The sequence below is a fragment of the Pinus tabuliformis genome, chromosome 5_2, assembly GCF_031772625.1.
Source record: "Pinus tabuliformis cultivar Carrire ecotype Pingquan chromosome 5_2, CPIR1, whole genome shotgun sequence".
In the NCBI taxonomy this organism is placed as follows: Eukaryota; Viridiplantae; Streptophyta; class Pinopsida; order Pinales; family Pinaceae; genus Pinus; species Pinus tabuliformis.
The window spans coordinates 977,271,041-977,287,421 of NC_142306.1; the positions used below are offsets into that span (position 1 = coordinate 977,271,041).

Consider the following 16,381-nt stretch of genomic DNA (forward strand, 5'->3'; position numbering starts at 1 on the left):
AGTATCAACACTTGAGACTACCATGCAGAAGCTTTATGATAGATTTGTTACCGTTCATAAGGTGGTTGTCCATCTGCATGGCTTACAACATTGGAGCAAAATATTTGTCCAAACTCTCAGGGACATACATGCTGCCATCACCCATCTGCACGAGTGGACAATGTGGTTCAAAGGGGCCCCACTTTACTTGCCAAAGATGATGAATCCGCAGGCAGAGCTAGATAAAGCAAAGGTTAAGATGTTGATCTAGAACTATGAGTAGCTTGCTCCGTTTCGTCACCAACATACATGCTTCATATGCACAGTTGTATAAGAGTTTTGATGTTATGGTAAGAACGCACAAGATACCGTAAATCGGTTCCCTCACCGAGGCTAAGCACAAGAACCAAGTCCAGGTAGATATCGACAGGTACATGGAGCAAATAAGGCGAGAGGCCACCAACAATGACTTGGAGTTGAGCGCACAAAACATGTTGCACATGCTTCATGATGAGCTGGATAAAGGTTCCAAGACCATATATCCAGAAGCTATGGAGGCAAGAGTTCGCTATCAGAAAGACACCATCAAGTAGTTTGGGGACATCATCGCATAGTACCAAACTTGGTATCAATACACGACCGAGAAGCATAAGTGGAGGTTGTCGAGTTAGTCTTTTCCCCAAACTCCTGAGTCAGGTGTTTTGTCTTGTTAAGCTATCTTTAGCCTATTTTGTCTCACATGGGTACATGTGGAAAATATATATATTATTTGTAAATATGTTGTAAGTGAAATTTCAAGTGTAATTGGTGAAATGTGAACAATCGCTATGTATTGTGATGAGTTATTTGTAAAGAAGTTGAAGAGTCTTGAGGATAGTCAAAGAGTCACAAAGGGGAATGTCAAGGGTCACCCCACCCTTCATTATAAATAGAACCTCATAACTCATAGTACAGGCTTTTGGGAGCCAAGCTTTTGGCTAGGTTTAGGCTTAAAGAAGGCTTGAGAGTATTGTGACAAGCCTTGGCTTCTCCACAACGCAGAGCAAGTATACTTCTTTGGAGGAGCAGGTGTTCTTGACTGTAATGTTCCGGTATTGGGGCTAGTGGCTATCAATGGTGTATGTATGGATGGAACTTTCATTTATAATAATAATAACAGAGGCAACATGCTTTCATGCATATGTTGTTATTGTAGTTGGTCTATTCTGGTTGCTTTAGGAATGTATGTTGTTTAACTTACGAATTTGTTATTGAACTACTTTGTATGCAATTGTATGAATCTTGTTGAATGCGTGTTTTTGGATTAACTCGTAACTTTGGTTTGTATACTATTCCGCATTCCATCTTGTGATGCCATTCCACTCGTGTGTTCCTTTCAAGTTGCGTATTATTACAAGCTCCTAAGGGGCACACTTCCTTTTCCCCTCTATGTGTTAGAACCCCCATGCATCTCACTTGACTCTTTGCAAGGTAACACACTTGCTTCCATCCAAAGTCATCATACTTATCTCTACACGCTACCGCGGTCAAGGGACTACATTATCACCCACTGCTGGGACTCCCACCCCAAATGGTTTGAGGTCTTGTTGGGAATTCTTACCAGGGAGATCCCCTGAATGTTCGTGGGTCCAACACCATCAATAGTACCATAAAGCGGTCCAAACACTTCCCAACATATTGTGATCTAGATCTCCCATTGCTCCAAGTAGGGGAGAGGGGAGAGGGTATGATATCAACCAGGTGATTATTGTAAAAAATATCAAGTAATCTATTAGCCAAAGGATCCCTTTTGCTCTGTGTCCCCCATACTTCCTCCCTGGATATAGTGGCATTAAAATCCTTGACAATAATGAGAGATACAATTTTAAGTATATCACATGCCACCATATGCTCCCAAAAAGATATTTTGTCTTGGTATGGTGCATATAGATTAAGGAAATGAATTATGCTAGTAACTCCACAGATATACCTGGGCATAAGGATACCGGCAAAAATTTTATATGCCTGCAGCGAGGCCCATATAAGATCCCATAGAACTGTCGAACCCCTTGATAATCCACAAGCGTCCACTGCAACCATATTCCATTCTGGAAGAAAAGTGCTAAAATATGAAATAACTCATTGAGAACTAGACATAGTTTCTTACAACATAATGGTAAAAGGTCGAATTAACCCAAAAAGGTGTTTGAGGGTTAACCATTTAGACTCATCCCCCAAACTTCTACAATTCAAATTAAGGCAATTCATTATGGCACATCATTAGATGGTTGCTCTGCTCCAAGGGCCCTAAAGAAATTTAAAGAGATGTTGGGGATGTCTCTCAAATCATTAGAATCCGAGAAATGAAAATATTTAGTCGTCAACTTTTTCTTATATTGTCAAGAACCTCTACTACCATGACGTCACACGGTAATGTTTCAAGCCAAATTGGGACTAATGGAAGGTGGGGATTTTAGTGGTTGACTGTGGTGGATGGTGAGGGTGGCAAGATCCATGGCAGGATTGTTCATAATAATTTCAATGTCACTACCCACAAATTTGTGAGGGGATAGTTCAATACCAAGGAGATTCGGGGATAGAGGAGAGGAAGTCCGGTTTTGGGTGAACGTAGAATCCGCCAAAAGAGGACCAAAATGAGTTTCACTGAGAGTCGAGGGTGCATGAGGGCCAAATGAAGTCAAGGGAAAGTATGGAAGGATTTTAGGGAAACAATCTAGAGAAGGTCTAGATGGTAGTTGGGAAGACTTCAGCGGGGTATAATTGACGACCAGAGGAGGTGCATCAACAATCCTGGTAACAGAGGTATCCCAATCACCCCGGGGGGAAGGTGCAGGCACTGTGGAGGGCCCTGGGGAAGCAGAATGGTCGTGAGAAGAAAGCTTGTAATGAAATAGAGTTTTTTCAGAAGGGTCGTCAGTACCTGAGTTCTGTGCCTGCATCTTTTCATCCCTAGTCCATCAATCTAGACACTGACCGTTGTGACGACGACCATGATGATTTTGCAAGTGTCTTCTAGGACACCTATCCAACAAGTGACCCGTTTGGTGGCACATCAAACATCTAAATGGAAATCCCCAGTAATCGAGTCATTTCCTGTGCAATATGTGGTTCCATTCCAAATCGATATGTGCAGGGAGTCCACCCGTGAAAACCAGTTCCACCAAAATCCACGCCACCCTTTTATGCCTAGCACCTAGACAACCTGGGTCAATATATATGAACCGACCAATTGTGTCTTCAATCGCCTTCAGAACTTGTCGAGTCCAGAATTCTAATGGCAAACTTGGTAATTTCACCCAGACATAATTGTTTTTAGGAGTATCACGTAGAGGATAAAATGCTACATACCAACGTTGTAGTTGTAAAAGACCCCTTCCCCGAACCCATGGGATGTTCATGATGTGTTCAAGATCATCCTGATGTAGGAAGTGGAAGTTGTACCATGAATTCATGAGACAACTAGCCTTTCGGTAATATCCAAGAATGGGCGTCCATTGAGTTTTAATCCAGCCCTGCATATTCTATGGAGGGGGTTCTGCAAATGCCCAACATCCAACCAGAGCGCGTTTATGTAAACTAGTTACTCTATCCATAAGATGTCGTGCCCAAAACTTAGTAATTTCGTCTACGCAGCAGGTGCGATAAATTTCCCTTTGGAATGTTTCATATGTCGAGGAACATGGTTTTGTGAAGGACATGCTATGTCTCGAGCCTCCACATGTGCGCCATCTGCCGGTGGATTGGGAAGGTGTGCTAACATCGGGCGATCTAAGTGGCCAATATCCCCCTGAAGTGTGTGGTGTTTGTGGTATGCCAACTTAGCAACAAGCGTGGCACGTATGTAGCCATCATGGTCAAAAATATCTGAATTCAGGAAATTATATTAATCACATGAAACAACCATATCCAGAAGATCGATACGTGTACCATGCGCCATATAATATTATGCATCAAATCTAGTTGTCCCTGCTAGGGGCACAATACCCCATAACCCCAGAAGAATGTAGACGGTATACACCCCAATACTTGGTCAATGATTTAAATTAATGTATTCAAAACCATAGTGTCGCCAAAATTTCACACTCGAGTCATCATACACTATTGATAAATCCTCCCTATTAGATAGAATTGACTCCTTCCAATGTAAGATACCACCGCCCAAACAAGGAATGTACCTCAAACCGCCCGAACAGATCACCACATTAATGATATTACCACCATACACATGAGATATTCCACCTACCTCCACGAAAGAAGGATGATCGTCGTGCCATGAAAAGAATATGACTGAACCAGTGCACTGCCAAATCAGGAAATATGCCCTAAATAAAGATAGGAAGTTAGAAAACCATATATAGAATTGTGCCAGTACGCAGATCCAGGGAACTAATGGATCCAAGCTCCCACCAACCCGATCATGTCAGTGTACATATATCCGATCCCACATATAATAATAAATGTCTTCACCCGTCGTCTAGAGGAAGTCGTGAATTATCAGGATGCTAAAAAAAAAAAAACGTCGGAATTTTACCCCACGAACGCAGACCGCCATAGATGAGGAGACCACAATTGCAAATCAAACAACCTATGGCGACCCTAGTACACTAAAGAAACATAGAGTGCCAGTGTTCATAGTAAAACTATGATCCCATACAACCCACATCACTAATAATTGATAGAAACATAACTTGTTAATCCATGCACCCCTTCATATACCAACTTTCAAGACAATAAACAACCGATAGAATTTCTACCCACCCAATAGACGAGGTAAATGGGCTAACAACAACAAAAACACCAACATCCCAAGCACCTCCACCATCTGCTATAACATCTATAACTCATGTCTTTGAATGGCTGTGATATATTAAAATATGCAAGCCATTTATGCCACAAAAAAATTATTCTAGCTTGTTCTATCAGTGCACCTGCTTCCACGTCTGCCTCTGAAATGAAAGCCTTACAAATTCTATTCCAAACTCACATTGGGCTTCCAATACAACACCAGAAATGTTCAATAATGATGCATAAAAGGATATAGATGGCACAAATAAATAGAAGGGAGATTTGTATCAATTCAGGAATAAGGGTGGGGAGCATTTCCGCCACCAAGAAGTACTAGAAGAAAAGGACTATATGGAAAATAGTCAGTACCCGACAATAATAATAAAACACTAGTATATCTACTTAACAACACCGTGAAACCCAGTCACTCCCAATCTTCATGCAAATGCTGATAATCCGTTCAAAGAAACTACCGTGTCATGCACCTATGAAGAAGCTTCTGTGCCGACTCCCATAACACCACCACCTTCTCCTCCAAGTCATAGCTTCTCCCTTCAAATTTGTCTACGTTACGATATGTAGTTTTAACTTATAACTACTACTTATATGTTATATAGTTTATTATGATATGTATTTTATGATTTTATTTTATCTAAGAAGTTATTCGTAATTTTATAAATAAAAACAAAATTACAATATAACAAATTGAATTTTATTATTTTTATTATTACGGGCATTACAACATCTCTCCCATATTTGGCTCTATATTACTTTTAAACTTTTATTATTATTTACATGAGCTAATATGTAAATATTTACAAATCCTTTACATCTTATAAATTCAACATATTGAGCCAACATGTAGAAATGTTGACAAACTTTCTTACATTACACCTACACATCTCCCTTATACTTGGGCAGTAGAGTGCCTCTAGGTGCAACTTGCCTATAGAGCGCTTTTGGGTGCAATGACTATAGAGTAACGTTTAGGAACAAGATATAATCCATCCCCACATTTTGTTCTTAAACTATCACAACCCAAACCATGACCTTGTTAGCGAGATAATTTACCTTTTTATTAAAGTTCCTTAAAATTTAAACAAATGAGGATTGTCTAAAGATTTCATTTTATTATATTTTTATTTGTAAGCAGCGAAAATCACATGAGGAAAGACCTTTGTCGACACGTTTCGAACCAACCAGTGTGGTTCATCGTCAGGACAAGTTGAAGAAACAGATCCAGCTTAGCAAGTTAAATAGTCTGAGCAGAGGCTCCAACGGCTAAATCGACCAATGGCTAATTTTGACCTTCGGACCCAGGTCAAATTATTATTCATTAATTTAATATTATTATTATTTTTAATATTAATACATAAAATATTTGTAATGGTTAGTTTTAAAAATTAATTAATTAATTTATTAATATATATATATATATATATATATATATATATATATATATATATTAAAGTTATAATATTAGGTTATTAAGATGAAAGTTAGGATTAAAAAATAAATAAAATACTTTTAGTGGTTAGTTTAAGAAGATAATTTACTTATTTATTTAAATTATTTAATAATTATTGTTAATATAAAATATATATATATATATATGATAATATGTTGTTAAGCACCAGAAAAATTTAGATGGTTAGCTTAAAAAGTAATTTATTAATAATATATATATATATATATATATATATATATATATTTCAATTAAAATCATAAAGTTAAGGTTAAAAATATAAATAAATAAAATAATTTAAATGGTTAGTTAGAAAAGGTAATTTATTTAATTTAATTAGTTAGGTAGGGTTAGCTCAATTAGTTCGGTCTCGTCCCTAAAGTACCTCCATTGGAAAGTCACGGGGGTTAGCTCAATTAGTTAGGTCTTGTCTCTAAAGTACCTCGTCATTGGAAAGTCAAGGGTCTAGCTCAATTAGTCCATTGGAAAGTCACGGGGGTTAGCTCAATTAGTTAGGTCTTGTCCCTAAAGTACCTCGTCATTGGAAAGTCAAGGGTCTAGCTCAATTAGTTAGGTAGGGTTAGCTTAATTAGTTAAGTCTTGTCTCCAATGTCACGGGGGTTAACTCAATTAGTTAAGTAGGGTTAGCTCAATTAGTTAGGTCTTGTCCCAAAAGTACCTCGTCATTGGAAAGTGAAGAGGTCTAGCTCAATTAATTAGGTAAGATTAGCTCAATTAGTTAAATCTTGTCCCTAAAGTACCTCGTAATTGGAAAGTCATGAAGTCCATTCTCTTCCACACCTTTAGAGTTAGACTGTGCTAATTTGATGGGCCAGATTGAGATTGGAACCCTTCCCATTAAAAAAATCTATTCAATTTTTTTAATTTATTACCCATTAAAAAAATCTATTCAATTTTTTTAATTTATTAAAATTAAAATAATAATTTTATTTTCATAAATTGTTGACGTTTGACCAAAATATATACTCATATTCCTTAGTGCACATCGAAATGTGAGGAACGACAATGTGGTTGGAAGTATTTTTTTCAAAAAGCTACAGAATGTTGGCGGGGAGCGCGAGTGTAGCGCACATGGAAAGAGGTTCATGGAACCAACCCGTACTTTTTGCAGGGTTAACTTTACATATGTCAATCAATGGGCCAAAATATCAGTTAACGAACGGAAGGCTTTGTATGCTGTGAATCATCGGGTTGCATATGTCAATCAATGGGCCAAATTTCAGTTAACGAACGCAAGGCTTTGTGGCTGTGAATCATCGGGTTGCATTTAAACGGAGGACCGCCCACGATATCAAACACAAAACAACCACCTCTTGCCTCCTGGTTTTGCTCTACTCTTACCACCGTTTATAACTAAAACGACCGACATTCTTCTTGAGGTTCAGGTTGTGAAAATCTATAAATTCACACATTATTCTCCAACTTGACATCATCAGATCTCGAAGAAGAGAAAGTTTTGAAAAACTCTTCGGATTCTATCAGCGAAAGAGCATATCAGAAAGACAGGACCACAGGCCAAAAGTTGTGCATTTTTGGGCCGAATAATCGATTTATCAGAGATGGATACAAGCATTATCGACATGAACTCGGAATGGCCCGCAAACAATGACGTGGGGTGCCCTCCCAGCAACAAATCAGTGGCCTGCACATTGCCGAGTGGACATGCGGGAGTAGCTCCAATCGCTCCCTCCTCGACACTGGGGCGTCACCTGGCGCGGAGGCTCGTTGAGGTTGGGGTCAGTGACGTTTTCTCTGTTCCTGGGGACTTCAATCTCACCTTGCTGGACCATCTGCTGGCAGAGCCGGGCCTCAATCTCATCGGTTGCTGCAACGAACTGAACGCTGGCTACGCTGCCGATGGGTATGCGCGATCCAGAGGCGTGGGGGCCTGCGCCGTTACGTTCACAGTTGGGGGCCTCAGCATCATCAATGCGATCGCGGGGGCTTACAGTGAGAATCTGCCCGTCATCTGTATCGTCGGGGGGCCTAATTCTAATGACTATGGGACCAACCGTATCCTGCATCATACGATTGGCGTGCCAGATTTTAGCCAGGAGTATCGCTGCTTCCAGACGGTCACATGCGCTCAGGTATTCGAATTCTGCAGAATGTCATGTTATACTGGTATTAGATTGCAGGTTGATTTCCTTTATTGAGCAGATCTAAGGGTTTGAAAATTTAAAAATTGTGCAGGTTATTGTGAATCACTTGGATGATGCCCAAGAGCGTATAGACTATGCGATTTCCACAGCGCTTATGGAGAGTAAGCCTGTGTATATCAGCATCAGCTGTAATCTTGCTGCTGTTCAACACCCCACTTTCAGCCGGCAACCTGTTCCATATTCTCTATCGCCCAGGTAACAAATTCTTGGAATTTTGATCAATGTCTCCTCCCCTCTTTTCTTATTATACAATTTCTGTTCCGAAAGGTTTCGTTTCGGGGATTTTCGCTGATGGGCAACGGATCGCTGTGGCGGGCATCCACCACCGATCCAAAGGTGACATGCTGCTTACATCGTACTAGCTCGTTGGCCCTACTTTCACTGACCTGTCTGGTCTCTCGATGCTAGTGAAGGGTGTTACACATTTTTTAATTCTATGTGATGTATGTGCTATTTTATTCCAATGTTTGGGATTCCTAGCACTCCCCTAGCAATCTTGTTAAAGGGATTATGTTTATGCTATATCTGCCCCACATTAATACGTCTCTGCTGGTTGGAATGGGTGTGGTAAATTATGTCATCTATTTAGCAATTTTGAGATAGATATGATTTACATTTACCCCCTCAATAATTTTGGTAACCAGTAACCAGTTTTTAGGTGCCTGGTTGATGTTATTAGAGTTGATTTGGATGTTATAGATTCTTAAACTCCAGTGTATTAGCGGTTTTGGTGTTATTGGCATTGATTCTCCCCCGCCCTTCTAAAGATTAATATCCCCCTTCTAGCTTAATTGTCAAGATATCGATCTGCAATCTTATTCCCTGTGTCTGATTGTTTCCTGCAAAATATAAATGTATTTACCTGAGATATATTATATTGATCTTGAGATTATCTTTATTTTGGTGTATTATTTGCATTGATTCTCCCCCGCCCTTCTAAAGGATCTATGCCTCCGTTTTCGGTTAATTGTCAAGATGTCTGTCTGCATTCACATTCACCGTATCTGCCCAATCGTTTCTTGCAAAATTTAAATGTCGTGGCCACAAGTATTTGCATGGGATATATTATATTGATCTTGAGATTTTCTTAATTTGTTGTCATGTGCTTCAATCTGGGTTAGTCCAGATCTTGCTACACGATACTGTGGATATGTTGCGTTTTCTGTTTGCAGTGGTGTTCTATTGCTCTAGCCAGTACTTGAACTGGGTCATTCTATGTACAAGCAAGTTTGAAGCTAATTATATTTTGTTAATTTCCAAAACTAATTATGGCTTTAGATTTGAAATAATGAATTTCTAGTATTAAGCATTAATCTTAAGCTAATCCCAATTTTTTTTGACATGGCTTCCTTTGTAATCAATTGCAGGCTAAGCAATCCAAAAAGTTTGGAAGCTGCGGTGGAAGTAACAGCAGAATTTCTAAATGCAGCGGTGAAGCCAGTGTTGGTAGGTGGTCCAAAGATGAGGGTTGCTAAGGCAAAAAGTGCATTTGTGGAATTAGCAGATGCATCGGGTTATCCCGTGGCTGTTATGCCCTCTGCTAAGGGGCAGTTTCCAGAGACTCATCCACATTTCATAGGGACTTACTGGGGTGCAATCAGTACTTCATTCTGTGCTGAAATAGTTGAGTCCGCGGATGCATATTTATTTGCAGGGCCAATTCTCAATGACTATAGTTCAGTGGGATATTCATTGCTATTGAAAAAGGAGAAAGCTATAATTTTGGAGCCTAACAGGGTCACTGTGGGAAATGGGCCTAGTTTTGGGTGTGTATTGATGAAAGATTTCTTAGAAGCTCTAGCAAAGAAGGTGAAACGCAACCCCACATGCTTGGAAAATTATCGGCGTATTTTTGTACCGGAAGGTGTTCCCCTGAAAAGTGCACCAAATGAGCCCTTAAGGGTCAATGTACTATTCAAACACATTCAGGCAAGGCCTAGAAGAATCTAAACAAACTCTTAAATAAACCTAGTGAAGCGATTCTCTTTTAGTTGGCTTCGTTCTTATCTTATGGGGTACATTTCCAGTAAGATTATTGTTGATAATCGCTGATATAAAATGGTCGTTTTCAGGGGATCCTAACTAATGAAACTGCTGTAATTGCTGAAACTGGTGACTCTTGGTTCAATTGCCAGAAACTTAAATTGCCAGAAAAGTGTGGGTAAGTCAAACATCTTTTCTCTCTAAAGGACATTCCGTAATTTAGTATTCTATTTGTTACCAAGAGGCGGAAACCTCGAGTATTGCTTTTGCTGAATAGGTTTTACATATTTATGCATATCATTTGCTAGCTTCCTAGCTTTTAGCTTAGGAAACTTTGGAAGGACTAAATACATAGGTATGCCTAATTTTGAAGCAAACTATTTTGTTTTAATGTATGCGTTAGTCAATAGCAAGATAAAGAGAGAAATGATTGATCTCTGATGAGGGACCTAGTCTCGTAGTTCTCTCTTAGTCCCTCTCATAGTGCTCTATTTGCAGTTACAACTGTGTATATTTGCAAGCTGTTTGTTTCCTGTTCTAAATATTTGTTTGGCAGATATGAGTTCCAAATGCAGTATGGGTCAATTGGCTGGTCTGTAGGAGCAACACTGGGATATGCTCAAGCAACGCCAGACAAGCGTGTAATTGCATTCATTGGTGATGGAAGCTTCCAGGTGCAGATGCAAGGATTTTTGTTTAAAATTTTGAAATATTTTCTTAATCGATATCTACTAGATTTAAAATATTGAATTTTATTTGAATTCTCTCTTTTGTCCAGAAATTGAGTTTTTATGCTAAAATTCCTTATTTGAACAGGTCACAGTCCAGGATGTGTCTACCATGATTCGAAATGGGCAGAATCCTATCATTTTTCTTATCAATAATGGAGGATACACTATAGAGGTCGAAATTCATGATGGACCATACAATGTCATAAAGAATTGGAACTACACCGGTTTAGTAGATGCCATTCATAATGGTGAAGGAAAATGCTGGACTGCCAAGGTATTTCTTTATTTATATTCATAGCATGGCCAATCCTTCTAGGGCTTCTTGTTTTTTTTAATGATATTGGAATTTTTTTGCATAAGTTGCTTTGCTATGGTTGCTTGTCCTTTTTTCCATATGCTGAGGGCTTCTCCCTGATCATGTCCCTTGATCTGAATCTGATGGTCTCTTCTGTTGTTGATTCTTATCTCTTCACATCAGCACTAAATAGTTTTAAATTTTATATAATACCATGCCAATCGGACTTTTTCCAGGATGGAACTATCAGCTTGTTTATGCTGAAATATCTCAAACATAATGTTAATCAGTTGGTTTCTTTTTTTTATTCTTATTATGTGAGTTTTCTGTTCTTGTCAGCTCTTTATGGTTTCGTATCAGCCTTAGAGAATGCAGATTGCCCAATTAATCTGTTTTGCTGAAATATTTCTAGCATAGTAGCCTGATCTTAATCTGCTGGATCCTCTTGTAGATTCTTATTATATGGGAGCATTTTTTTATTGTCAGCTCTGCATGGTTTCTGTATCGTGTCACCAATGCCTCAGAATATGTGGACCTTTTTCCAGAATGTCAGTGCCCATCTAACTGCGTTGAGTATTTAACAGTATCTCTTTCTGTGCAGGCTAAAACAGAAGAAGACGTTGTGGAGGCTATTAAAACTTCCCTAGGACCCAAAAAGGATTGTTTATGCTTCATCGAAGTTATTGTACACAAGGATGACACAAGCAAAGAGTTACTTGAGTGGGGCTCCAGAGTTTCGGCAGCAAATGGCAGGCCGCCGAATCCTCAGTAGGCAGGCTTTGAAAAGACGAGCAATTGGAAACATCATCTGCGGCTCATGTTTGCAATGTTTTTTGTTCTGTAGGATATCATCCTATATATCTGAATTTGATTTTTCCTAGATCTGGGGTTGATATGTGGCTCTTCACTTGGGCACACCCATACTACTACTTTTACATGTTTAGCGTCAAGACTGCATGAACAGCCATAGTCTCTTTTTGCAATATGAACAAAATAACAAATGTTCCTGGTCAGGATATTTAGATCTAGAAGATCTTTAATTGGTGCCTCATATTTATCTAGATTACCAGCAATTATACCACTAAGGGATATATGTATATCTATATATATAACCGATTTAATCAAACAGCTGTTACTTTGCAACAGTGGTTGTATGTCAAACTTGATATTAGGGAATGAAGACGTTCAATGCTAAATAACTGATATAATTGAACGTTCATTGTCGGCTTGGCTACATAACTGTTCTAATTGAACAAAGGAATGAGTTTGTTCAATGTTTAGCTCCTATTGGGTCTAGTGGGATGTCAATGGGAGCCCCCAATAGTAAATTAGTAATGGGGATTTCAGTCTGTAACCGCTGTGTTGTTAATTAAGTTGTTCGTGATGGGCGAACAATACCAAGGCATTCTATGGAGGTTTTAGAAGACTAACTTGATTTAGGCCTTGAAGTTGGCAGAGAATAATCTTCGTGTTGGCCTTTGAGCCAGAGAGGATAATCCCCAAAATATGACAAATTACAACCCAAAATTTCTACTCCAAATGTCACAAAATTTCTACTTAAGATCACCTTATAAGCATCTCACAATAGCTCCAACTAAATTATCATACCGGAACCTTTCCAATTAGGCACCTTTAGCCATCGTTGCAGATACAGAAAGCCGTTTAATAGTAAATATAAATAAATTTATCAAATGCCAGTAAGACTGACATGGCTCTCTTTAGCAGAGAAAGGATATATACCAAAAACAAATACTAATCAGAATGGCTGTACTTTTCTAGTAAGACAACATATAAGAATAGAAACACAGTTCCTAGCTTCAGATGAACCCCATAGTTAGACAGTAACCCAAAGACTTTGAATAACCTGTATTTCTATGTTGGATATCTTTCTTTATAATAAATAGTGTGCTCATCTTTAAAATGCTAAAGGATAAACCCCCATTTAAAATCTTTAAAGCCAGTCAAAACGTTTAAGAGAAAAATACGATAGAGAATAATATGCATTTGCATTGAGTCAATGCTGGGTTTATCATTCAAAGACAGCCTTAAAAATAATATTAAGAACAAGCATGCACTATTAATCGTTATGCTGTAACAAAGTCATATAAAATAGATAGCCACTTATTCACAAGAAAATAGTACATAAGATCGAAAAGAAACAAACTGCCAAGTAAGTGATGAATCCTCTTACGGAGTCTTTGATCTGCAAAACAACGACCCTCTCTGGACTCTGGTTCCAAAACTCGAACCATTAACTCTTAAATGGTCCCTTTTATACTTTTCGAAGTGCCATCTCTTCTTAAATGGTCCCTTTATCCTTTTTCAAGTGCTATCTTCCTCCCCATTTTGGAACGACTCCAAAAATACAATAAAAGAAGAGATGATTTGGATTGACTCGACACCTCAAATACTAGGTGTCTCACTTTTTCCATAAAAAAAGGGATATTGTTAGCATTTAATATTCCACTAATTTGCCAGCTCTTCTTGACCGCGTGAATGGATATTTCTGTTTATGCTGGATATATATATATCTCTGTTTATAAGACTTATCTGCTTTCTTGGCTTTTCCCAATTATTCTATGAATGGTGATGATAAAACTTATTTGGTGATAATAAAAATTATTTATTGCTTTGGCAACGAGACCAAGCAGAAGCGTCCCATCATCATCAACACACAGAATTGCCCCAACGCTACCCTGAAATCGTCCATGCCAATTATTCTATAAATGGTGATGATAAAACTTATTTGGCGATAATAAAAATTATTTATTGCTTTGGCAACGAGACCAAGCAGAAGCGTCCCATCATCATCAACACAAAGAATTGCCCCAAAGCTACCATGAAATCGTCCATGCCATCCCAGCTTTGGTTACTTAAACATCAAAATATTTTCCTAAATCATTAGATATTGTGCAAAAGATGAAATCGTCCATGCTATCCCAACTTTGGTTACTTAAAACCTCCCAATATTTTCCTAAATCATTAGATATTGTGCAAAAATCATTAGATACCTCCCAATATTTTCCTAAATCATTAGATATTGTGCAAAAGATGGCCTGAGATAAAACTGTTAAAACTGTTAGTGTTTGGCTAAGAGCTTGTTTTTCTTGGATGTAAAACTGCTAAACTTTTTGTGTGTGTGCTTGGCTCAGAGCTTGTTAAAACTGTTAGTGTTTGGCTAAGAGTTTTTCTTGGATGTAAAACTGCTAAACTTTTTGTGTGATTGGAATCATTAGATACCTCCCAATATTTTCCTAAATCATTAGATATTGTGCAAAAGATGGCCTGAGATAAAACTGTTAAAACTGTTAGTGTTTGGCTAAGAGCTTGTTTTTCTTGGATGTAAAACTGCTAAACTTTTTGTGTGTGTGCTTGGCTCAGAGCTTGTTAAAACTGTTAGTGTTTGGCTAAGAGTTTTTCTTGGATGTAAAACTGCTAAACTTTTTGTGTGATTGGCCCAGATCGTTTTCTTGGATGTAAAATTGCTAAATTTTTTTGTGCTGGGCTACGAGCTTGTTTTCTTGGATGTAACGAAACGTTTTCTTGGATATAAAGAAACAGGTTAATGGTCTAAAACCAGACATCAACCAGACATCTAGCAGGGATAAATGCTTGTCCCTTATGGAATAATGGTGATGACTCATTTAGGTTAATGGCCTAAAACCAGACAACTGCCAGGGACAAATGCCTGTCCCTTATGGAATAATGGTGATGAGTCATTCAGGTTAATGGCCTAAAACCAGACATCTGGCAGGGACAAATGCCTGCCCCTTATGGAATAATGGTGATGAGTCATTCTGCCCATTATGGAATAATAATGGTCAGGGACAAATGCCTATCCCTTACGGAATAATGTTGATGAGTCATTCTGCCCATTACAGAATAATAATAGTGATAAGTCAACCTGCATAATTAGTGACTTTGTTGATTGCATTTACTCTGAATTCATGGATAAGTCAGTCTGCATAGTTAGTCTGACTTTGTCGATAGCATTTAGTCTGAATTCATGGATAAGTTAGTCTGCATAGTTAGTCTGACTTTGTGGATAGCACTCAGTCTGCATTTGTGGCTGCTACTGCGATCAGAGATGTCTGTCCTCATTGCTGGTTGTACAGTTTCAAGAAGTGCTTCAACAATGACTTGGAAGTGCTTCAATGATGACTTAATTTGTTTGAATTGCTTCCTTGGTAACCAAGAATTCTCTGAAATGAACCGCTAAATAAACTGTAAAAACCTTAGCAGTTCAGAGGACAAACCACTAATCGGGGGAATTCGAATTCTACCTTTATAAAGCTACCCCTCTAAAAAGATCCGTGCAAGTTGCAATGACGGATTCTAGGCCTGTGCCATAATAAACTGCCTTCGGCGTTCTCCAGTAGACTGCCAAGTCATGGATAAGACTATCTTTCTGATCACTTCTGAAATGGGGGCTTGGGATGACTAATTCATATATCGGCTTGTGTTATTATGTAGTTTTTTGATACCACTCCATCACGAAAGATAAAACCAGTATCTTTGATGCTTCCTCTGGCCCAGGGTGAATGCCCTCCTGATTCTGAGAAACATATAGGTGGATTATAAAACTGGCCACCTTCGAATTTCTCTTGTATAATTGCTACAAGGCGAGTCTTCAAAATACTAAGATATTCTTTCCATGAGACAGTATACATTATAAAGGAGGATTATAAAGCTGGCCACCTTCGAATTTCTCTTGTATAATTGCTACAAGGCGAGGCTTCAAAATACTAATATATTCTTTCCATGAGACAGTATGCAACAAATCAGAGTCATTATAAAGCTGGCCACCTTCGAGTTTCTCTTGTATAATTGCCACAAGGCGAGGCTTCAAAATACTAATATACTCTTTTCATGAGACAGAATACAACAAATCAGAGTCGAAAAGCTTCAATTGCTGAAAAAGTATTGACAGGTTCGACAAGATTTCTCTCCGGCGATCTCA

At 38.5% G+C, this 16,381-nt stretch overlaps 1 protein-coding gene across 1 annotated transcript; it reads left to right on the forward strand.

Moving 5' to 3' along the window:
• Positions 1 to 7,343: 7,343 nt before the first annotated feature.
• Positions 7,344 to 12,502, forward strand: LOC149162550 (pyruvate decarboxylase 2-like). Its single transcript, XM_089437310.1, has 7 exons — positions 7,344 to 8,340; positions 8,444 to 8,607; positions 9,780 to 10,341; positions 10,485 to 10,573; positions 10,952 to 11,069; positions 11,212 to 11,400; positions 12,023 to 12,502. Exons 1-7 carry the CDS (start codon positions 7,810 to 7,812, stop codon positions 12,191 to 12,193), a joined length of 1,824 nt encoding a protein of 607 aa, XP_089293436.1. The 5' UTR covers positions 7,344 to 7,809; the 3' UTR covers positions 12,194 to 12,502.
• Positions 12,503 to 16,381: the final 3,879 nt, after the last annotated feature.